At 39.0% G+C, this 23900-nt stretch overlaps 2 protein-coding genes across 2 annotated transcripts; both read right to left on the bottom strand.

The window, feature by feature from the left end:
• Positions 1-24: 24 nt before the first annotated feature.
• LOC116319163 (histone H3.3) lies at positions 25-7010 on the bottom strand. Its single transcript, XM_031738402.2, has 5 exons — positions 6869-7010; positions 3783-3899; positions 2815-2936; positions 1331-1405; positions 25-500 (listed from the first exon to the last, which is right to left on the bottom strand). The coding sequence occupies exons 2-5, from the start codon at positions 3895-3897 to the stop codon at positions 372-374; spliced, it is 441 nt and encodes a 146-aa protein (XP_031594262.1). The 5' UTR covers positions 3898-3899; positions 6869-7010; the 3' UTR covers positions 25-371.
• A 1419-nt stretch (positions 7011-8429) lies between these two features.
• psmb10 (proteasome 20S subunit beta 10) lies at positions 8430-22377 on the bottom strand. The gene is made up of 8 exons (XM_031738417.2): positions 22208-22377; positions 21973-22066; positions 21771-21868; positions 20888-21028; positions 20411-20526; positions 9582-9640; positions 9288-9439; positions 8430-8619 (listed from the first exon to the last, which is right to left on the bottom strand). The coding sequence occupies exons 1-8, from the start codon at positions 22270-22272 to the stop codon at positions 8508-8510; spliced, it is 837 nt and encodes a 278-aa protein (XP_031594277.1). The 5' UTR covers positions 22273-22377; the 3' UTR covers positions 8430-8507.
• Between the last annotated feature and the right edge of the window lie 1523 nt (positions 22378-23900).

Raw genomic sequence — 23900 nt, 5'->3', positions numbered from 1 at the left:
TCCAAATCAAATAGATGAGGCACATGCAGTAGAAAAAAAGAATATAAGTTTAATACAACGTACAACAATATATACACATTAACAGCATATCAAATATTACAAAAAGAACAGTGATCACACGAACACATTAAATATATTCTGCAAAGTAAAACCCCTCACCAATGTTTACCAAAAAAAAAAAAGGTGGGGGGGGGGGGACTGAACAAGGTTCTGGTTTCATTGGTTGCCATTTGTTTTAAGTCAACGTGTGAAAAGGAACCAAACCTCAACTCTCCACATTGTAGCATACAATTAGAAAACCTTTAATATAACAGTTGTAATTTAAACTAAATCAAAATGAAACAAATGTATTTCTGTTATAGGATTAGAAATTACAGATTATCCACCCCACGGATCCTCCGGGCTAGCTGAATGTCACGAGGGAATACAGTGACTCTCTTGGCGTGGATGGCACACAGGTTGGCATCTGAAAATATCAAGACGAGAAAAGCCTCTGCAGCCTGGGAGGACAAGAATGTAGAAAAGTTTGATTCGCAAGCTTTACTACGGCTTAATAGGAATATGTATTAATTACACTTCAGAAGTGGGTTTATAAAAAGAGTTGTAAGGCCATTTCTAAAACAAGTCCATCATTGTACAGTGAAAAATATTATTCAAAAATGGGAAACATTCAAGGCAGTCACTAATCTTACCAGGAAATTTAACCCAAGGTTGGACTATGTAATGCTTCGAGAAACTACAAAAGACTCCAAGAGCTACATTTCAGACTCTAAAAGCCTCAGTTACAGTTAGCACGTCAAGTTTGTGACATTAGAATTGGAAAAAGACTGGACAACCAACCACAGCATATCAGGACAAACACCTTATACCAAACAAAAGTATAACATGTGACTTTTTGCCACAAGTATTGAGCAAGGTCTGTGAATACTAATGTACATGTTTTGGTTTTTATTTTTAATAAATTTGCAAGAATTCCAAGTAAAACTGGTTCACTTTTTCATTATGAGGTGTTGTGTATAATATTTTGAGGTAAAAAATGAATTCAATCCATTTTGGAATCAGGCTCAAACATGATAAAACTGGAACAAGTGAAGCACTGTGAATACTTTTCTGTCACAGTCACCTGTGTGAAGAGGGTACGTAAGCTATCAACTGATCCCCACCTAATGGCAGTATGGCGATCTAAAAGGCCTCATTTAAGGCAAAAAAACAAAACAAAACCCCACTGCACACCATCACACTTGTAATTCTAGGTAAATTTATCAAACAGACAAGTGAACATTACAAGTGTCCGCAATTCATCAAAAGGCTAATGAAGATAGCGTCTTACCTCTTGGAGGGCCAGAAGAGCATAAACCTGCCATCGGAGCCTTTCTTTAGAAAAGCTTTGGCACACCTCATGAACCTAAATCAAAAGGAAGAACCAACATCTTTTTAAGAAACAGAGGCTTCAGTCACATAGAAGAAAAACCACAACAAACACACACAAAAAACCCCTCTAGACAGTGATGCGTTTTCAACACCGACTATATGAGTATGTAACAGATTTGTTTAAAAAACTGCACATGAACTCAGAAATGTTGGCACATGTCTGCCGTAGCAGTAACCCCTGAATTTGATGGTGGACACCAGAGGTGATTACAGCTGTCAAGCTGAAGAAGGAGCACTGTTCGGACTTGGTTTGCCTGCGGGACTCCAGAGACAGCTGACAGGTCCTGACATCCCAAGCAGACTGCAGCTCTGGCAGTAGCTGAAGCAAAAACTTGGGTGTGAAAGAAGTTCCCTGCCTGATCTTTGTGTTGACACTATTATTGCTAGCTCTTTAAAGGTGAAAAATTAGATTGCAGACACAAACGGCAAATATGATCTTTTTTCAAAATGTGGCTGGGTTTTCAGGCTGAACAGTTCAGTCATTTGGGAGGAGTTCAGAGTAGAACCGCTGATCCTCCACGACGAAAGAAGCCAGCTGATGCAAGCGCATCATAGAAGTATTCTTACCGGGCATACCAAAACCTCTGGTTTCATAGAGGTGCTCACACTTCCTACTGATCAGTAAATCAAGTGCATTTGATTAGTAACACCTGGCTGTTACTTTGTGCATAGGAATTAACAGGGAAAGTAAGTTCACCATTACTTCTTCCACAATTTTTTCGCAGGACTCTATGCAGTCCTGCATCATATGTACAGTTCTTCATTTGACTGTATGTATGATGCAGTTAATTTATTTTTTATTTAATAACTATTTTTTTGTGCCTGCAGGTCATTGAGAGAGTCGACTCTGATGGCACCAAATGCCCGAATCCTAGTCCTAGATCAGTCCCAAAGAGGACAAGACTAAAATTCCCTCTTGTGTCCTTCAAAGAGATTATAGACATTGAATTGTACAACAGAATCGGCTCTTTTTATCTTGGTTTGTTTTGCTGCCAGTTTCAGCCTCAATTCTGTGAACACAGTAAAGATCATTTACATACTATTGTGAGGATGGAGACATAGATTTTGTACTGGACAAGTAGATATCTATAATGGTTATTAACATTAAGACCCAAGTTAAGAGACAGAGTATATGAGCATATTTGTAATTACTGTAGTTTCTCTTTCTTGTACTTCCGACAATTAAAAGGCATATGAAAAAAAGCACACTTCTATTGATTCAACTAAAAAAACAAAACGCAAAAACAGATTCAATCCTGTAACAATGTAAACAGTGAAAAAAAATGCTGTAACTGAGAATACAGTTAAAAAAAAAAAAAAAAAAGACTCCCAGTGGATAAAAAGTGGCTTTATCTGTGTCTGGTCTGCTGTTGTCAGACTCACCAAACGGGCAAAGGGCGCCTTTCTAAGGAGGAGATCTGTGCTTTTCTGGTACTTGCGGATCTCCATCAAAGCTCTGGTTCCTGGTCGAAATTTCCTCTTCTTGGGGGAAACAGGAGGCTGTCCTAAATGCACAAATACAGTTTGTTAGCAAGACAATTAAGTAAAACCTTTGATAGTCAAATAAGCCTTTGATTTCAAGTGCTGAAAAGTAAGAGTCTGTCTGCAATAGGGCTTGGCTACTAAGAAAGCTGCAACTACCAAATACCTGCAGCGAGTAAGGCAAGTTCAATTCACTTTAATTTTATTTATACAGTGCCAAATCACAACAACAGTTGCCTCAAGGTGCTTTATACTGTAAGTTAAAGACTCTACAATAATACAGAGAAAACAGAAAAAGCTCCAACAATTAGATGACCCCCTATGAGCAAGCGCTTTTGCTAGTGCAATAGTGTTACACTCATACGAGTATAACACACAGTGAAATGTGTTCTGAACTGCTCCTTTGACCGTGCAAAAAAACGACATTATATAATAGGTAAATTAAATAAAAAATAATCTGGAAATTTTACATAAAAAAATCTGAAAATGTACATTGTGCGAATAAAATGTTAAAGTGTCTTGTGCCATATTAGCACAGCAATATATTGTCAGAGCAGTGCAGTAGAGTAAACAAGTGACCAGAGTAATGTGAACAGAGTAATTCAACAGAGTGACAAAGTACAAAGTAATATACACAGTAGTGAAGCAGCATGATCAGTGCAGCAGTTAGTGATGTAATAGTGATTTAGATATGATATGAAATATACTGTGAAAGTTCTTGAATGTGACAAGAATATGATATAATGTCCTGTTTCAGTCACTTATGGATGCTACGTGATAGTGGTCCCCATTGGGAGCGGTCTCTCTCTCTCTCACACACACACACACACAAAATATACACACACAAAAATTACTAAAGTTATTCTAACCTGGAACTCCACTGCGTCTTGGGGATGTTACACTGGAGGTCCTTTGGGCTGGCACTTGGGGGCGCCGTTGAGGGGTTTTACCCTTCCTACGGCTGGCAGATGAATTATGACGCATCGCTACAAATGTACAGGCGAAAATTACAAAGGGAATAACACCAAGGTCACAATTTAACTATGACAGATTGGGGACATTACTAGAAGCACAAAAAAACAAAGAACAGACTTTCAAGTTTCCTTTTGAGTCAGTAACTGTACTTATTATTTTATTAGATAAGGTAAGCAGTTATTTTGTTTTCATTTTATTTAAACTTTATTTATCCAGGTAAATAAAGGTATAGAGCAGGAAGGTATAGACTACACTGTAATCTAGAAGCTTGGCCAAGATAGTAAGATGCGTGGTCAGAACACTATTTTGCTACTTTAGCTTACACCATTAAGAAAAAATAAAAAGGCTCAAAGAAAAGGAAGAGAAAAGTTCCTACGTTGCCAATAAGTGCGAATTCTGACAGCAAACTTACAGCAAGAATACAGTTTTAGACAACCTTCTGACAACTATCTTGTCTCCTGCATTTAAACATAGAATGGCTGAAGACACAATGAAAGCTCCACCATTGTATGACAACTTTTTATTCTCACCCTCTCTTCTGATAAAACAACAGCTTAAAAGGCCTAGAAAAGATCATCAGATTACAGAAGAAAATGCTCGGCAGATTGAATGCATTTGAGACAAAATCAAAGTAAAAGGGCAAGAGTGGCTTACTTCAAATCACAGATCATTAGAAAAATCAAGCTACCTTGACACATGAGAAGCAGCTCTTGTTTGCAAAGGCACTCATGCCAGTGGAATGCAACATTTTATAACTGCTTGAATGAGAAGGGAAAGCAGGACATGTGCAAATCTCATCCAAGTGTGTCAAGCCTTTTTTTCCCCCAGACACTAACTACTTCAGCTCCATCTTCAAAAATTACTTTCTCAAGTATACACCAACAGTCAAGAGTCATTTAATGTTTTTTCTTTATTTTTTACTCCTTTCTACACTCTACATGAAAGATATATGGAAAGAAAGTCCAGGCTAACTTCTTCAGATCTGTCTCTGGTGTTCAGCAAATATATATACATATATCCTTCAAGCTCCGGCCTTGGGAGCATGAGGGGTTCTGTGCAGTATCTTTGCTGTTCTTAGAACTGTGATGTTCTGGACAGAGATCTCAGATATTGTTCCTAGGATCTGCTGGAGCCATTCGCCTAGCCTAGCCTAGCCTGGAATTCACTGCTCAGATTACCACTGTTACCCTCATCCTCCACATCTTCTTGAGTTCTACTCTCAGTCCTTGGTACCTCCCCAGCTTCTTAAGTTCCTTCTTCCTAATGTTGCTGTCATTCAGTATAGCTACATCTATCATAATGGCTGTCTTCCTCTGCTATGTACAGTTGGTTAGCCATCACTAGTTTGTCCGTCTGTATCTGGAAATCCCACACGATCTTACCTTGGTCATTCTCGACCACCCTATGGTGGTCATTTTAACCTCGGGACTTGAGGTTAAGATGTTCCTGTATACTATGGGTGCCTGCTAGCATCTTGCAACCTGCTGTTATGTGCTGAATTGTCTCAGGGGCATCTTTACACAGCCTAAACATGGGTTCTTGCCTGGTGTGATAGACCCCTGCCTCTATGGATCTTGTACTCAAAGTTAAAAGCCTTGGTAATGTTCACTTCTCGGCTAGTTGCTAGCCCATACAGACCTTTGCACATCAATGGTTCCTTCCTACATTGAGAATCCAAAGCATACATAACTAAAGGACATCTTATAGCTCAAACATGTACTGTACACCTGGCAGTTGGCTTGAATCAGGGTCAGATCACATTCACACCATAAACGAACCAGGAGTTCATTTGGAAACGTACAGAGACCACCTTCTCCAAAGGGTCTCTGTGGGATTACTGTGTTCACACTTGCACAAATGAACTGCAACAATTGGGAAAACAAAACAGAGTTCCATTTAAATGGACTAAATAACCCATCTGTGAAAATACCCTAACAAATTAGTCACAAAGAATATCCCTAGCATGCACCACAAACCAAATTTTGAAAAATGGATATAATCCATTTTGGAGAAAAAGCTGTAACACCACAAAATGAGGACAAAGTTGTATTAAAACTATTCAGACTTTCCAGATGCACTGTAGGCACTTTTTAAACTCACTTTGTTTTTAAGTGGCATTGTTGTCATGCTCTGTACTGTGTCCCTTTTCTAATCTTTTGTTTCTTATACAGTCTACAACATGCAATTCTGAGGTCTTCTCTGGTACCTTCATTTTAAGTGACAGTTTCAAATTACATTTTGGAAAAACTAAAATTATGACAGCGGCATTATAAAGACAGCCTAATATAACTATGTTGGGATGTTATGTCATATTCCTGTGAAGAATCACAGCGTTTTAAAACTACTGTATACAAGGAAATTGACAAGTTGCAGTCGCTAAAATACAAGCTACGCTATATAGCTAATGGATAGTGTTGCTATAATATGAGCAAACAAATATTATTAATATATAGTGAAAGCTAGAGATAACACCACCTTGATATAAAATATTTGATCTATTCGATCGAACCATTGGGTCCTGTAGCAAAAACTCGTTCGGAAATGGCAATAAAAAGGTAGTGAGGATTAACAATTTCAAATGGGTGACTAACTGACATCAAATTATCCACAAGATGTAAGTGGAAGGGATGGTAGAAAGATGCGGGGAAATTGCACGGGGAAAAAGTATGAATGCCTTGCACAATATTTAGAGCAACATTACACGGTTTCCACAGAGACGTCTGCAAAGGTCACACATGAAGCTTAAAAATAATAACATGTTTAGTTTAGTTTTTATTATTATTATAATTATAATTATTATTATTTCCCCCCACAAAATAACGGTTTTATGCACGACTCATACGGCCAAATGGAACAGAAGGTCCTTGCTTTACAGATTGTTTATCTAAAATGATATGTTCTAGGAGCTATAACACGTGAACAACAACACATTCACCCTTGAAAATGTTTCATTAGAAAAGTAACATAATAGTACACGTACCTGCTAGGTTCAACACTAGTTTTCAACTTGAAATACTGGAAGCCGATATAACTGCCCGAAAAGCTACAAACGCCACACACTCCTGACTGAAATTCAAACAACGCCCCCCGCTGGCTCAGCCAATCAGCTTTGATCCAGCTTGCGGGGGCAGATTCTTCTTCGTCTATTTCCGTTTCACGTATGGCTCCACAAAACGCGACACACGCCTGCTGACCTCTACTGTTTGTATCCAAGTTCCGTTTGAAACGAACTGAAATGTTACCACTAAAAAGCTATTCAGTAATTTTTGTTCATTGTCATTTTAGGCTAGTTAATCCAAGATGAGCGAGGTTTTGAAATTGTTGTCCAGCCGCTCACAAGTCTTTAAGCAGTCTCTAAACTCTTCTGGTGTGCATAATAAAATTCTTGAAGTGGTAAAGATTGTGTTTACTGAGTCGTTGTACTGGTTTTGAGCTGTCCCTCTTATACTTGCCTACCAGATGTTTTCCATACAGGACAAGCCCTGTCTTAACTCTTTGATACTCAAAAATGAAAGAAAACCTATAGTCTGGCTTTATAAACTATGCTCTCAGATTCAGAAAGTATGTACACAGTTTCTGGATTTAGATTTTTTTTTCCCTTTAATTTTTGTACTGGAATCAATTTTCCAAGTATTCTGCTCAGTTTCTTTACCTAAATTATTCATTATAGAAGTGTAATCTGAAAGTGCATGTTGTTGGGCAATTTGTATTCTTTTCTCATAAAGCAGCATTTGTTGCCAAGTGATCTACATACTTGTTCCCCTTTAAACTGCATGTGGTGATGCATAAAAAAGCCATCTCACAATCTGCTTAGTGATATCTGTGTGATAAAGCTCTCAAATTATTTCCGTTTGGGACTTGGATTTTGTTTCTCTTAAAATAGTTAAAGCTATTGTCGACCACTAAAATGATAATTCCTGCATGTTTGCTGTGAATAACCTTGCTGTGATCTGATCTTCCATGTGCTTTTTCAGGAATCATTAAATGTTGCTCACCCACTCTCTGGATCCTTAGATGGATATGTGTAAATCAGTAAGTGTGATCTTCATTCTTGTGGTACACATGTCTTAACTAGCCCTTGTCTTATTCCCCCTGATTTTTCTCTTATTATTTAGAGTGCATAAATAAACTTTGGGATCTAGGATTAATCTTGTCTAATAGGAGTTCACTGTCACCTATGTGCATTGTCTGGAGCTCTTTAGAGATAACCTTTTGGGAGCTATTGATAAGAAATGTAAACACTTGCTAAAAGACAGAGAAGTGTGTGATATAATACTCTTCAAATTATTCAATAAATAATCGAATATATACTATAAAGCATAATGCTGTCACAGCAATTAGCAATGCATGAAAAGAAGATTTTATTTTGTTTTCACAGACCAGTAGGTCACCAAAAGTGATTTTTAATAAATTCCTTAATAATTCTTTAGAAAACGGATCGTGTTCTGCTATATATAGATTTTTTTTAGTAAGAAAAAGAAATAGTTACCATCTTCTAGTATTTTTCAGCAGTGGTCACTAAATAAATTTGCAAACACCAATCATTTAACAAGGTTTTTTTTTAATTCATCCTATTCTACTGAATACATTTTATTCCAGCTGAAAAATGTTATTGAATTTCATTCAGTGTCCATAATCTGAACAGATTCATTGACCACATCCAGGGACAGGGGTGTCACAGTTTTGGTCAGGACAGCAGTGGTCCCAGTCTTATACCTGTACTGCCCTTCTCTGAAAAGAAAAGACAGAGAGAGAGAAAAAAATGTAACGCATTAGATTTATCTAATTGGATTTGGATTAGATATTTCCTAAAGAAAAAAAACCTGTCAGGTCAGTTTCAGATTTATTCACACATTCTATTTTATTTAGGACAAAAGTTAAATAAAAAGTTAAGCTGAAAAGAAGCCGTTTACTGTGCTCTGAGTACAAGCAAAGTAGGAATAATTCTGGTTTGAGTGACACTTCTTTTGGGATAATCTTGAGGAGTTGTACATGTTTGATGTTAAGCAGTTATGATATGTTTGTAGTGTCTGTCAAATGTCAAGAAATCTGACCAAACTAATAACGGCCTCAATGCCCAACTTCTTCCAGTGATTCAGGAAAAGTTTCCTGCATAGCATCTACAGTTTTGCTTTTCTATGAAAAGCAGGTGGACAAGCAGAAGTTCAAAAATTGTGATTAAATTGTGATTAACTTTGAACTTTGGTGTTAAATCGCATTGGTTTAACTGCTTTGTTACTCTTGCTGCTATTGTTGATGCCTATATTATGCTGAATTTAGTGATCATATTAGTTTTTTTGTCCTTTATGAAAATGCCAATGTGAGGGCTCTGATTATGTGACCAGCAGATTAACAAATGAAAAAACACAAATTAACAGTGTAATAGAATAATGGCTCACCTTTTTCCCTTCGTTGTGGGCTTGTCATAGCCACGCAAATATTCCACTCCAGCTTCAGTGATGACACACAAGTCAACGTTACTGCCTGAACCCAGGTCACAGAAAATCCCTGCAGCGATGGCATCTCGTACTAGCTGCTTCGCCTCTTCCAACTGAAGACATGTTATTAAATTTCATTCAATTTATATGTATTTCCGATTCTGTGGACATTATTACTTCAATTTGTTTATTCTTAAAGATCTGACTCTTTATTTCATTACGTATGTCATAAGAGGGAACATGACAATGCCTTACCTCCATATTTGGTTTGAACCTGTCCTCAAATACAGAGACAGCAGCTGCTGCTCCAGATCCTAAAATCAGAGCCAAATATTGTTATTATTACCATTACTGTCACTGTCTGTTGCTAGGCAAAATTATTTTCATTCAACTGTATGTTTATAATTATAATTTATGACTGAAAGTTGGAATGCTGTATGAAGTATTAAAAACAGGATGCAATGAACTGAAAAAATGATTTGTATAAACTAAGAACATGTATCATTTTAAGAAATATATTATCATTTTGAATGGAGCAACACATCACAAAATGATAGATTCAGAATGCAGTTTAGCATTGTCTTGCTGAAATATGCAAGACCTTGAAAAAACATCATCTGGATGGGAGCATATGGTGCTCTAAGTTCTATATATCCTATTCAGTACTGATGGTGCTTTCCAGATGTGCAAACTACCAATCCCATCAGAGATGCAGTCTTTATGAATGAGACAGATAGAATAATGTTTTTCAAACATGTAAATATATGTAAAATAACAAGAGATAAGAAAAACTTAAAAACATCAAGTTTTCATGAATATCTCTATGGCTACACAATGTTTATGCTCATAAAGGAGTAGGGTGAAGTTTACACTTTTTCTGTTCCTTCCACCTTATTTCAAATTCCATTATTTACAAATCAATATTCACAATTTGACATTATATGATCCACACATGTTTGACTGTATACAAGTCTAGACTCATATACAACACATAAACATACACACAAATAAATTCAGCTTGTAAACCAAAACACTCTTGCCTCAGTCTATGAAAATGGGGACAAGGCTTCAACAGAACACAATGAGAGGAAGATTTCCTATATTCATGCAATTTATCATTTATTAAACAATCGCGTGAACTTTTGTATTGATGTCTTTTTCTTAACTTAACTTTATTTGTACAGAATTCTGAGAAAAAAGTCAGAATTCTGACTTTTTTCTCAGAATTCAGGAAAAAAGAAAAAAAAAGAAGTGCCCACTTTTTTTTTTTTCCAGTGGCCCTAATCCTCTTCCGTACTGTTGTGACTGTAATGCTGTGACATTTTACATTAGTCCTAACTACTGGCTTGCTGAACATAAGGAATCCTCCCAGGTCATGAGTATTTGGTCTTACCTGGAAAAAGTTCTGAATGTTTTGTGGCAAAGATTTACTTGCTGCTTTGTACATTGTACAGTTCTGAGGTCACCCAAATCCTTAAATCTGAGAATATTCAGTTTAATAAAAAGTGGATTTGATGGTTCTCTTGAAGTGGTTTTATTTATTATCCCTATTGCTCTTTTTTGCAGAATTGGATGGATGTGTGCTTTATGCGTGTTTCCCCACACGTCCACACAATATGTCATGTACGGGAGTATCATAGAACAATAAAGAGTATATAATGCATTTGATTTATACGATCCTTAACCTTGTAGAGAACTGCCAGAGAATTGCCATGTTATTTATTGTCAGTTTACTATTGGTAGAATATGTGTGATTCCCAAATATTATGAATTTTGTTCTATTCAGGTTCAATATTAATTTATTATAGTCAAACCAGGTCTTCAGATTATTTAATTCATTTTCAAGTTCATTCAGAAGTTGTTCCAAGTTACCTCCACGACACAGTAATTTTGTATCATCTGCAAATAATATTATTTTCAAAGACTTTGAAATTGCACATATCTCATTAATGTACAATATGAAAAGCAGTGGCCCCAAAACCGATCCTTGGGGAACTCCACACACAACAGGTTTCAGTTTTGATTTTATTTATTTATTTGGATAAAATAAAAACTGTTTCTGGTTTTTAGGGTAACTGTTAACCCATGATAATGCCACCCCTCTGACCCCAACATGTACATAGTTTGTTAATTAAAAGGTTGTGATCGACTGGTGACACACCCGCACCCCAAGGCCCTACTTGTGTGGGTGGGTGTGTTGGAGCGGGAAGAGGGAGGCAGCCGGGGATGGGGAGGAAAAGATGGGAGGAGCAAGATGCCCCTCCCTGGGGCCAGCTCCCCTGCTGACCCCAGTAGGCACCCCTGTCCTTCGGCACCCACCAAGGCAAGGGAACCCAGGCCCATCCAGATCAGGGCCTACGGCAGCAGGACCGCTCAGCCCCACAGGACCCGGGGCAGCCCACCCGACCCCACCGCAGAGGAAACTGTACCTACCCTAACATTCAATCATCTCCCAGACTGCCCAAGACAGTAGACACCCAAGTTAAGTTTATTCTCCACCTCTCCTATGACTCTCCCCCACCTGCAGAGTGGACTCCTGCAAGGATGGAACAAACTCCCTGTCAGTTGAAGAGCCCCCTAGTTAGGCCGATGCGCCAGAGGCCCCCTGCATCAGAGCTGAGCCCCCGTGCACCCACCCGCCCACAACCTCGGCAACACACCAACAAGGACCTAAGTCCCTAAGGCCCAACCAGAGCCCTAGCACGGAGGCGAAGCACCCCTGAACCCCAAGCCCCCACGCCTGCCCCGGATCCACTCAGGGGCAACCAGGCTACCAGGCCAGTAACCTATGTCCGCCAGCACAGACCCTCCCCCAGCCCAGCTGCACACAGCCACAAGGAGAACACCCTCTAAGAGCAACCAGAGCCACTAACCAGGTTATGACCACAAGCCCTGGGTTAAGCCCTCCGGGATAACGTCCCTAGGGATTCTCCAGACGCCCTAAGCCTGTCCCTACCTCCACATCAACCACAATGGTGAAGGCGGGAACCAAACCACGACCCCCCACCCCCGCTAGGTGATCGAGCCGATCAAAGGAGCCCAGAGGGATTGATCTAATGTGGTGGCAGAGGCTGTCTTGAGACTAATGTGATCTATTAGATGGTTTCTATATTGGCTAGAATTAAGATTATTTTTATTTTTCCAGTTCTTGAGGACCGTTTTCTTGGCAATGCATAGGGCAGTAAAAAACATGTGGACTGTATTAGTTTCTGTAGTGACATCATCCAATTTGCCCAACAAGCACACTAAAGGGGAGGTTGGAATTTTACATTTCAGACACTTTGATAAGTCTGCTACAAGTCTGAGTTTGCTACATTAATAGTTTTAGTTTTAGGAGCGTGTCCAGTTTTTATTTAAGCCAAGACAGGATCAAAATTAAGAAAAAAGTCATTAAAACCATTTGCAATTTCTTTTATGTCACTGATCATTGTATTTTGTATTTGGAAGTTATTTTGATATTCTAATCCCTTAGTTCCTTTATTTACAATGTTATTTAGTATTGTCCACATGTTTTTCATGTTATTCTTATTTTCATCTAAAACTTTACTGTAGTCATTTCTTTTGCTGCTTCTTATAATTTTTATCAATTTATTCTTATACCTCTTATAAGTTTGTTCAGCTTCTATTGTTCTTTTCTTTAAAAAAAAAATATACAACAGATTCTTTTTCATACATGCATTCAGTATTCAGTTTTTGGTTTTCTTCGTTATACTCACCAGGGGACAGAGTTAATATTATAGAAAAGAAGTTTTCAAATGCCACATCAACATCTTGAACATAGATATTACTCCAGTCTTGGCTGTTGAGGCAGCAAATTGCTTCTTGTGTTTTATGTCCAATTAATTTCTTATTAGGTTCACATCTGTTAATCCTGGCATAGTTCTGTAATGTTGCAAAAACTGGTAGATGGTAACATATGTCATTTATTATTAATCCACTTACAACATTCCTGTCAACAGCATTAGTGAAAATATTATCGATAAGTGTAGAACTATGTGAGGTTATTCTCGTTGGACGGGAGATGGAGGGATAAAGACATAATGCTAGACATTGTATGTGTGATGGCTGCACTTACAGCCACACAGTGGTAATGGCCACCATATTAGTGTAAAGGCTTATACATTCAACACTACATTCACATTTGTCTTTAAATATAGGAATTAATTTACAGGACAATGAATAACTGGTTTTGGTTTAGAATTAATTAACATATCCACATAACACTGCATTTTCAAATAAGTGTGGACATTTTAGTTTACACTGTTAAGTATGATTAATCTTTGTTGTCTGAGTTACCTTAGTTGCAGCTGCTCCAGTCCCTTGATTGAGGAGCCAAGAGGTGGAAAAGGGGCGGAGCAAGCCTTGATGGAAAACTGCAAATTTGCTCATTCCATAACTTGGGACCATGGGGGGAAATTGGAGTTCATTATGTTAGTTTCAGTTCGGTTTTTTGTGTGTTTTACCCCTTGTGTTTTTTGTGGGCTGGTCAGCCACTATTTAAGTTTCCCCTTTGTCTCGTTAAGTTAGGTCAGTTTGTTTGAGTTATAAGTATTGTTTGTTAACTTTGAGTAGAGTTCTGTAATTTTGACCTCTTTTATGGGCCCAAGATTTTGATTCTTTTTGAATGATTTAACCAATTATGTTTTTGGGTTAAATAAAAAAAATCCTGTTTTTGGACTTTAACCTGTGCCTAAGTTTCCTTTGCTGCTAGTCCATCACAGTATGAATGAAATTAGTGATGGTGCTGTTCGCAGTTGGATTCAACAAATCTATATTGAAATCAACACAAATAAATGTCATTTTCTTGCTGTTAACAGGATTATACTTCTTCATCTAAATTGTAATTCTAATGAATGTACTCAGCTTGAATCTGTATGACGCAAGCAGGGAGAGAGGAATAACAAATATTTGTGTAAAAATACACAAGAGAGTGAAAGGAGATGAGTGAAGAAGAAATGCTTAAGCCTATTGCAGCATTACTAAAGGAGGATTTAGGGTCACCTGATCGAGCTCTAACATTAGGTTTTGTCGAAAATGAGAGTTTTGAACCTAATCTTAAAAGTAGAGAGGGTTACTGTCTCACGAATCCAAAATGGGAGCTGCTCCATTCATACTGGCAGCTCCTCAAATGAGCCCTCCCAGCAAGTAAAATTATTAAATCTGGAATGAAGAGAATGATTCGGTGCTTCAGGACTGCTTTGATGCTACAAACTGGGGTGTGTTTAAGACAGTTCTGTGAATTTAGAGGAATATGCATCAGTGGTTACCACTGATGCATACTGGCTTCCCTGGTTACCATCAGAGAAGCCAAGAGCCAGTACAGACTAAAGCTGGAAGGATATTACAACAACTCAGATTCCAGATTCATGTGGCAGGGCCTGCAACACATCACTGATTTCCAGCAGAGGAGAAGCAGGGTCACAGTCAGCTGCAACACGTTACCAGACGAGCCGAATGAGTTCTACGCTTGCTTCGACACCTTCAACACCAACCAACACAGAGGCATTCTACCAGCAGAGGCGGCACAGAGCTCTTCACACACTGCGACTTCGACTGAGGTATGCAAGGTTCTGAGGAGAACTAACCCCTGAAAAGCAGCCAGCCCTGACAACATCCCTGGCCGTGCTTTGAGGGTCTGCTCTTCAGACATTTTCAATTTGTCCCTCACCCAGTCAGCTGTGCCCACATGCTTCAAGTCCACCACCATAGTGCTCTTCCCCAAGAGAAACAACATAACCTGCTTGAATGACTATTGCCCCATCGCACTCACTTCAGTTTTGCTTTGAGACGATAGTCATGTCCCATATCAAAGAAGCCATCCCGGACACATTAGACCCTCTACAATTTGCATATCGGAAGAATCGTTCTACTGAAGACACTGTTAATGCAGACATCCACACAGCCCTCTCACACCTCAAAAATAAGGACACCTATGTCTGAATGCTGTTTATAGACCTTAGTTTAGCACTGAACACTGTCATCCCAAACAGACTGGTGGGAAAGCTCTCTACTCTTCGACTGACACCCCCCCTCTGTTGCTGGGTCCTGGACTTCCTCACAGGCAGACATCAGGCACAACCCATGGACTCCCCAAGGCTGTGTTCTCAGTTCACTCCTGTACACCCTCTTCACCTACGACTGCGTCCCCTCCCAGCAACACCTCCATCATTTAGTTCACTGACGGGACAACCTTCATCAGGCTCACTGGTGAAGAGGAGACTGCTTACAGGGAAGAGTTGGCTCAGCTGGTATCCTGGTGCCTGGAAAATAGTCTCTCCTTAAATGCTGAGAAGGGTATGATGATTATTGATTGATAGTTTTGGGAAGGTTACTTTTAAAATGTATTCCACTCCAGATTATAGAATACATGCTCCAAAATGTATTTTGTAACGTATTCTGTTACGTTACTCAATGAGAGTAACGGATTCTGAATACTTTGGATTACTTAGTATATTATCTAACTTTTTTAACAACTACATGAATGTACTATTGCTGTGTGATTTACAGTGTTGGGACTAACGCGTTATTAAGTAACGCGTTACAGTAACTACGTTATTATTGTGGTAACGAGCACGGTAACTAGTTATTATGCCAAAACCAGGAACGCGTTACTCGTTACTGGGATTTAGATAGGCTCGTTACTCGTTGCCGTGTGGTGGATATCGCGAGCTTCCACAGATTCAGTAACATTAGCAAGTGGTGGAAGCCAGCAGGTGGATGAAGGAAAAGGGAGGCAAGAGGAGAGACCCGAAGCGGCCGCCGGTCCGCGTGTCAGGTGAACTGAACTTCAGGTAAGAAGTTATGACCTGCAGTCTATCGGAGTCAGATATAAACCAAGTTTAGGTGGAGTTTATTTTCGGTATGCTGACATTTTCGTACTGCGTGCTAGCTAGCATGACGGAGTTTCTATATAGCTGGGTGGGTGCTATGTTACTGATGTTGAACTTTATTTTGTTCATACGGTTAATTATTAGAGTTGCCAACCGTCCCGTAAAAAACAGAATCGTCTCATATTTAGAGAAAATATTACGCGTTTCGTACTGAGGTGAAAAGGAACAGTTTGTCCCGGACTTCAGCTACAATGAAAAAGACACAAAGCTGAAGCTGCACAGCTGCCTCTTCTTCTCTCATTCTCTCCTCTCCTGTTTCTACTTCAATCACGAAACTGATCAATGATCAGCTGATCGGCTTTTCTCTCTTGTTTATTTATCGCCCACTTTGCGCCAGAAAGAGGAAACCAGCGGATGTCGCGTTAAACAACAGCAGCACGTTTAAGCTTGATCAGCTGTTGTTAGAATTTATTTAATATTAATTTCTAGTATCAGCTGATGTTTGCTGGAGCCACAGCTGTAAAGCTGCTGGTCATGATATCGATTTGGTTATCTGGTGAGACGGAAACATGCAGATGAAACCAGGAGATGTCCTTACTGAATCATCAGAGTTGAACAGGTGATGGAGAAACAGGTTTACCTTTTCGGTGACATGAATGAGTTGAAGGGAAGTTATGAACTGTTTCTGAGAGACAAATAACACCAGGATCCTTTTCTATGTAGCTGACAGCTGGTAACTGTGCAGGGGCGGGTCTAGCAAAGTGTTGCCAGGGGGGCAGGTAGGGCATTAACAGGGAAAGGGGGGGACAAGGAAATACTTTTCTTTCTTACTCTCATTTAAAATGTCTCGCTTTTAAAAAAAATAATTATCTGAGTCTTACAACAAACGATTGATAGATTGATACATATATACCATCAGAACAGTGTACATCACTGTCACAACAGTGTTTATTTTCATTCAAAGGCTTTATGATTTTTCCTATAATGGCGGGCTGGTCTCTAGTCAAAATGCCCGGGACGATTTTTTTGTCCCAGTCCAGCTCTGTATGCAGCTCATCTGCAGTCTGGTGTTACCTACATCTTCCTATTCAGAAGGCAGAATTTCCAAGTTCTGAGTACAATCAAAAGCACCACGACTGCAGTTTTTGTGTTGGATGTAAAAAGCAGGCTAGAATCATGGCGACGGTCCAGGCGTGGGATTTCTCTCGTGGAAATGTGCACATTATTTTTTCCTTTCTGTTGGTAGGTGGCACAGTGCACTTGTGGCAAGTAAGCAAACTAGAAGACTGGCAGTCTGGCTGGGTATCCAGTTACAGAAGCAACACATTAACAAGAGAATTCTGAGTAAAACCAAAGTTACTTTCCCTAGTAACTAGTTACTTTGAAAGTAACGAGTAACTTGAAGTAACTGAGTTACTTTTTTAGAGAAGTAACTAGTAATGTAACTAAGTTACTAATTTAAAGTAACTTACCCAACACTGGTGATTTATTACTATTACTGAAGGATACTCGTCATACCAATACCAACTAGATTTTTAAATCTTAATATAAAATGAGTAACAGTAGGGTGTACATTAGGTAAGGGTGCACTTTTTGCAGTGATCTCGTATAGAAAACTATTCTGACCATATATAAAACAGGTCCGCGGCTCCGAACTGTAGTAAAGGGACCTCTGGTTAATACGTCGGGTTCCGTGTCAGGCTCGTAACCGAAAACTAGCTTTACTTTGTTGTCTGGGTCTACTTTGCTAGCGAGAGACAGAGAGAGTCGTTGAAAGGCTGCTCCAACAGAACTTATTGTTTCAGAGAAAAACACGAACACAGTGTACAGTCGAGTCTTAATGGCTTACTTACAACTGGGCTACACTGCCCATGAGGCTACATTCTTCAGGGCTATGCCTGTAACATTCTGCCTATTGCCTTCATATTAAATAATTTTTTGAACAATAATTTTACAAATATTTCTTCACGTCATTATGCAAGTAGAGGTGACATGGGCCGCAATTTTGAGACCCAGCCATTAGAGCCTCTTAATGCGTGTTTTCTTTGGGTTTCCACCGGCGTGGAATTACCAAAAATAGAGAGGGCATAGCCTAACATATGAAACAGGAAAAGACCGCCGTGTAATCCCTTTATTTCAACAAAGTAACTGTATTCTGAATACTACCTTTTTAAACGGTAACTGAAACGGAATACAGTTACTCATATTTTGTATTTTAAATACGTAATGCCGGTACATGTATTCAGTTACTCCCCAACTCTGTTGATTGATTATTGACCCAAGGATGAGGAGAGACCAGCACACCCCACTATACATCAACGGGACTCAGGTGGAGAGGGTGAAGACCTTCTAATTACTCTGCACCCACGTCAGTGGGGATCTCACCTGGACCCATAACACATGGCAGACCATCAAGAAGGCTCAACAATGACTCTTCTTCCTAAGGAAGCTGAGAAAATTTGGATTAACCCCGAAATTTCTCAGCAACTTTTACAGATGCACAGTGGAGAGTATCCTGACAAACTCTATCATAGTGTGGTATGGGAACAGCACTACTCAGGACAGGAAGGCTCTCCAGCGTGTCATTAAACGGCACAATTCATCTGTGGAGTACCCTTCCCACCACTACAGGACATTTACAACACTCGGGTCAGGAAAAGGGCACACAACATCATCAAGCACTGCACCAACCCACAGCACACACTGTTCTCACTCCTGCCATCTGGCAGATGCTACAGGAGTGTGAAAGCAAGGACAACCAGACTAAAAAACAGTTTCAATCCAAAGGCTATCAGGCTACTGAATCACTGACTTATGACCTGTAATTTGCAATTTTGTACAGTTATATACAACATAATATAACTGTAATTATCTTTAACCTGTAATTTGCAGTTTTGTACAGTTATATACAACATAACACAACGTCAGACAATATCAACATTTTAATACCGCATACTCTGTATATATTACCACTGTGACAGTGTTGCAACTACTTGCACTTTAAATTCTGACTACACCTACACATAAGCTACATAAGCTACAAGTGCTACAAACTTGTACTTGTTTTACTTTATTTATTATTTTCAATGCTATTTTCTATGCTCAGAGTTAAATTTAGTCTTTATTTTTATTTTATGTTAGTTTTTATTTAGTTGTGTGAGGGAACCTGCAAAGTAAGAATTTCACTGCTCTGCGTAACCACTTGAATCTCTTGAATCTTTCACAGGAGTTGGGCCTGGAAGCCGAAGGCTCTGTTACCCATTCTATTTTTGAAAACTATAGAATAGAATAGAATAGCCCTTTATTGTTATTGTACATGTACAACAAAATAGTGTACAGTGAGGAACTACAGTAAGCCTACAGTATAAGTGTTCTGTTGGGATAGTAAGGTAGTCTTTAAAACATGAGTTTTGGAATATGCTTCCAGAAGCTTGGAGAACATGAAAGCTACTTAAAGACATTACAAGAAAGCTTGCCTAAGAGAGGTCAGATTGTGTTGAAAAATAAAGGTGGGCATCCCACATATTAACTTTAAACTTGTTAGACTTGTGCAGGGCAGCATTGTTGCCGTACAACAAGAAGGTCCACGTCAACTCCAGCATCTGGGCCTTTCTGTCTGGAGTTTGCATGCGGTTTGAATCTATGCGAGTTCGCTCTGGGTAATATCTCCCACAGTGCAAACACATGCAGTTAGTGGGGTTAGGTTAATTGGTAATTTTAAATTGCCTGTATGTGTGTATGTGAGTGTGAATGGTTGTCTGTCTCTGTCTGTTAGCACTGCAAAAGACTAGCAACCTGTCCACGGTGTACCCAGCCTCTTGCACTATGGCGGCTGGGATAAATTCCAGCCCCCCTGGATAGATAGATAGATGGGTGGAATTGTTCAAACTCTGCATTTCCCTTATATACTGTACTTGCATATGTGTTTGCACATTTCAAAATTACTGCTTCTATTTGCTACTTTCATAGCAAAATATAAAGCAATAACAGGTGCCTCAAGACTTTTGCACAGTACTGTATTTATCATAAAGTAGTAAAACATCTCAGTTTAGGCATTTGGTATGTTTATAATATGTTGTATGGTCAATAAAATATTAATTTATGAGATTTGAAAACTGCTGGATTCTGTTTTTATTTATGTTTTAAACCGAGTTCCAACTTTTAAAATTATTTGATTTTTCTTCTAGAAAACTCTTAGACACCTGCCACAGCATTCTGCACATATAGTAAACAGTACCCTGAACATATACATACCCATGGTGAGAAAAGGCAGTTTGTCATAAGAGCCATGAGGGTAAACACTGTATAGGTGAGCTCCAGTCACATCAACTCCTCCAACAATCAGAGATGACCCCACGTGACCCTGGTACCTGACAAATCAAACAGATGGCATTACCACAACATCCTGCTTTTTTTGTTAGAGGAATACGGAGCACATCCTCCAAAATGTGCACATGTGAATAAGCAGCAAAACAAAAACAATAGAGTACAGAGACAATGAGGGTATACAAATGCTTATTGCCCCAGCAAGCATTTCATGCCCTAGGTCAGAAGCTAATGATAGAAAATTATCCAATTTAAATTTTAGTGAAATAAAAGTCTGTAACCCTTGTTTATTTTCCCATAATAAGTTAGCTTTACCCAACCATAGCAGCTCTATGCCCCACAATTTGAATATCACTTCTTTAGCATCCAACTATTACTTACTTACTTATACTCTATTGCTCTCACCTGAACAGCATTTGTTTGAGCTGTCTGGTAACCATAGCAACAAGTGGGGGTCGCCCAGTGTTGAGCATGTGAAGTTCCACATTGGATGACATGATTTGTGTAGTTATCTCTGCATCTGCAGCAACACCAGCTCCACAGCAGCTACAAAACATACAAAACATAGTTAGACAAGTAATATACTAAGTAACATTCAAACAAGTAAAATAACCTGTTTGATGAACATGGCATAAGTGTCTCTGCTTAGCCTTTGACGCAAAAAGAAAAAAAGCCACATTTTTGTACTTTTGTACATTTTTATGCATTTTTTAAATCTCTTTTGTTTTGGAGATACATGGCACTGAACTACCATGTATTGCCTCAAGTCTTATTCTTCTTCTCTGTTTTTAGTCTTTTTTTGGGTCTTTGTTTTTTGTGTTTTTAAGAGAGAAGGAGAGAGATCTGAAGCAAGAAAATAAGCCATATAGTTGCTGAATCTGTCCTTTGAGGAGGCAAAGGCCAACTCAGGAACTGAAAAGGCATCAGCAGGCTTTGAAGCAAAAGTCTAAATGTTAGAAGTAGTATTTGCATTCTAGCTATTGGAATGTTTTTCTCTGAAGAGAGCGTGATGGCAGAATCGGCACTAGACGGGCAGATAGGGGCCAGAAGAGGTAGACTTTGGAATGTGACCATTTAGTTTGTAAGCTGACTCAGGCAGATGGTTGGCTGATGGGCCATACTGGTTTAAATCTTGACATCAGGAAAGAAATCAAGAAACTGAATGAAATGAAGCTGCCATGCTAGGAGCCTTGCCGCCATCGGGGGTCTTGTTTTCTGGTGAGAGCTATCTTCAAAGTGAGTTAGGAGTCAGTTCGACTTGTCCTGTGAAATTAATGAGTAAACTTACTAGATTTTTGGAGCAATGTAGTGAATTTTCATGCAGTTTTTGTCAGCCACAACCATGTCATCTGTAGCTCTGGTATCCGCTCCCAAGATGACTCCATCCTAACACCACAAAAAGGAAATATAAAAGTTAACACACTTTAAATACTAACTCAGCTTCCTGGTGTATTACTAGTGTTGTCCAACCACTGATGATTAATCCGAACCTTGTATACAATTCCAGCAATGGTGGTGCCTGTCTTCCTGGCATTAGGAGCTTTGTAACCAGCCTGAGACAAATTGGATTCCAGCACGGCATTCCTGGTAATGACACGGCAGAGAAAAGGGAACACAGAGAGGCTCATATTAGTGTGAAATCGCTAATCGCTAATCATTTTTTTTGTTCCGCCATTAATGTCGTAAAGCTATTTTTGTAAACGCTGTTAAATCCAGTTTGTGTACCTGCGGCTGTTCTCAAAAGAGAAACCTCCCGGCTGAAGCGCATAGGAATTCAGACTGTGCAGCATATTAGGTGCAGATTCTAAAGTAAAAGACTAAAAATCCAAGAAAAACCTTGTCACGGTGCGTCAGTTTGTGTGGGTGCTTCTCAGAAGTTTTCGGTTTTACTTTCACTTCTCAGAACAAGTCCCGCCTTCTCCGCTGTAAAAAATACCCACATCAGTCTGACATTTTCTCTTTTCTCTTATCTGTTCTCGTTGTTTATTGTTATTTGTTCTAAATAATTATTCATTTCCATGAAAAATGTGTTCAAAGAATAGTAAAGATATATGAGTTTTGTTATTTTTTAACAAGAATAATCTCATAAACCACTAAAATTAACTTCTGAATTACATTGCTAATGTTTCTTTGCAGTGTATTACACGTTACCTGCAAAGATGGAACCTGCTCCTGGAGACTTAAAGTGGCTTAAAGTGGCAGTTTAAGTGAGGCATCAGGATGAAAATTTTGGTCTGGTTTTAGTCTTTTTCTCCTAGCTTTTTTTAATTTTAATTTTTATGTTAAGCCAAAGGCCTAGACATCTGTTGTAGACTATCTTTTAACCATCAGTGGTCAAGAACTGGACTGGAATTCAAAAAATAAAATGGCGTTATGGCACCTTCAGTACCCGAGTAGTACTGTCTAAGATATTTTTTTATGTACTGCAGGCTGGCGTTGCTTCCTGCTGAAGGCATGGAGAGACAATAACAAACGGACATCAGTCTCCTTACACCCTAAACATATCTCTGTTTTCTCCTCCTGTCATGGCGCAGGTGTTTACGTTGGGCTTGTAACATAGTTAAAAAGGTTCAAGTAAAAAAAAAAAAAAGGTTCAAGTAGCCTTTTTGTTTGTACTGATGCAAAAAGAAAGTTCTGGCAACAAAATCAAAAATAATAAATAAATAAATAAATACAGCTAAATGGGACAATATCACCATCTTGTGTCAAAAGTCATCCCGTACTGACTAGAAATGGCAAAGGATTGTGGGTAATCCTCAGCGTGAAGCAGGATTAACGTTAGTGGTGCGATACTACGATGCCGCAAATGTTGGTATTCGCCCTAAACCAGGGCCAGGGTCATTATTGCCAATGCCAATACTTGTATAGATACTTTTAACTTATAAATTCAATTCACTTTTATTTATACAGGTCGACAGACGGATTGGTGCTGCGGCCGCAGTGATGCGGATGCTGTACCAGTCTGTTGTGGTGAAGAGCTGAATGTAAAAGCGCTTATGTATGGAAAGATTTTCACGGACACAACATACATACTCAACTCTACTGCTCCAGCCACAGATGCAGTTTCCTTACAAATGTGGGGTCATTTAAGGAGACGTAAACAGGCTTTAAACAGTGTGAGATTTACTGGGAACAAGCATTGTTACAAGGAAACAGTGACATTTTCTGGTAAGAGGTGGTCTTGCAGTTTGAGTGGGTGTGGGCAACAGAAAAGGGGGGCAATGGTGACTAAGGTTAATGTACTACATTTTTTCATCTTGATATGCCATTGGACAGACAACAAAGAAAACAAACAAAAATCAGACCACGAGAAAAAAAAGCAATGGGAGACATTAAGAAAAAATTACAATGGATCATTTTGAATATAAAGTTGAAATTAAGAGATTGCAGTTGTTGCTTCAAGACAAACTGTTCCCCA

This window comes from Oreochromis aureus, linkage group 7 (genome assembly GCF_013358895.1).
Source record: "Oreochromis aureus strain Israel breed Guangdong linkage group 7, ZZ_aureus, whole genome shotgun sequence".
Taxonomy (NCBI): Eukaryota; Metazoa; Chordata; class Actinopteri; order Cichliformes; family Cichlidae; genus Oreochromis; species Oreochromis aureus.
The sequence above is the reverse complement of the archived record's forward strand: the minus strand, read 5'-3'. Positions and strand labels throughout refer to the sequence as shown.

Coding starts and splice junctions, on each gene's coding strand:
- LOC116319163 (XM_031738402.2), bottom strand. CDS start 3,897: ATGCGTCATAATTCATCTGCCAGCCGTAGGAAGGGTAAAACCCCTCAA. Junction 2,937..3,782: donor AAGACGCAGTGGAGTTCCAG/GTTAGAATAACT, acceptor TTGTGCATTTAG/GACAGCCTCCTGTTTCCCCC. Junction 501..1,330: donor CTCTTCTGGCCCTCCAAGAG/GTAAGACGCTAT, acceptor TTGTCCTCCCAG/GCTGCAGAGGCTTTTCTCGT.
- psmb10 (XM_031738417.2), bottom strand. CDS start 22,272: ATGCTGCACAGTCTGAATTCCTATGCGCTTCAGCCGGGAGGTTTCTCT. Junction 21,869..21,972: donor TTGCTGGAATTGTATACAAG/GTTCGGATTAAT, acceptor TTGTGGTGTTAG/GATGGAGTCATCTTGGGAGC. Junction 21,029..21,770: donor TACATTGCTCCAAAAATCTA/GTAAGTTTACTC, acceptor TATGTTTTGTAG/CTGCTGTGGAGCTGGTGTTG.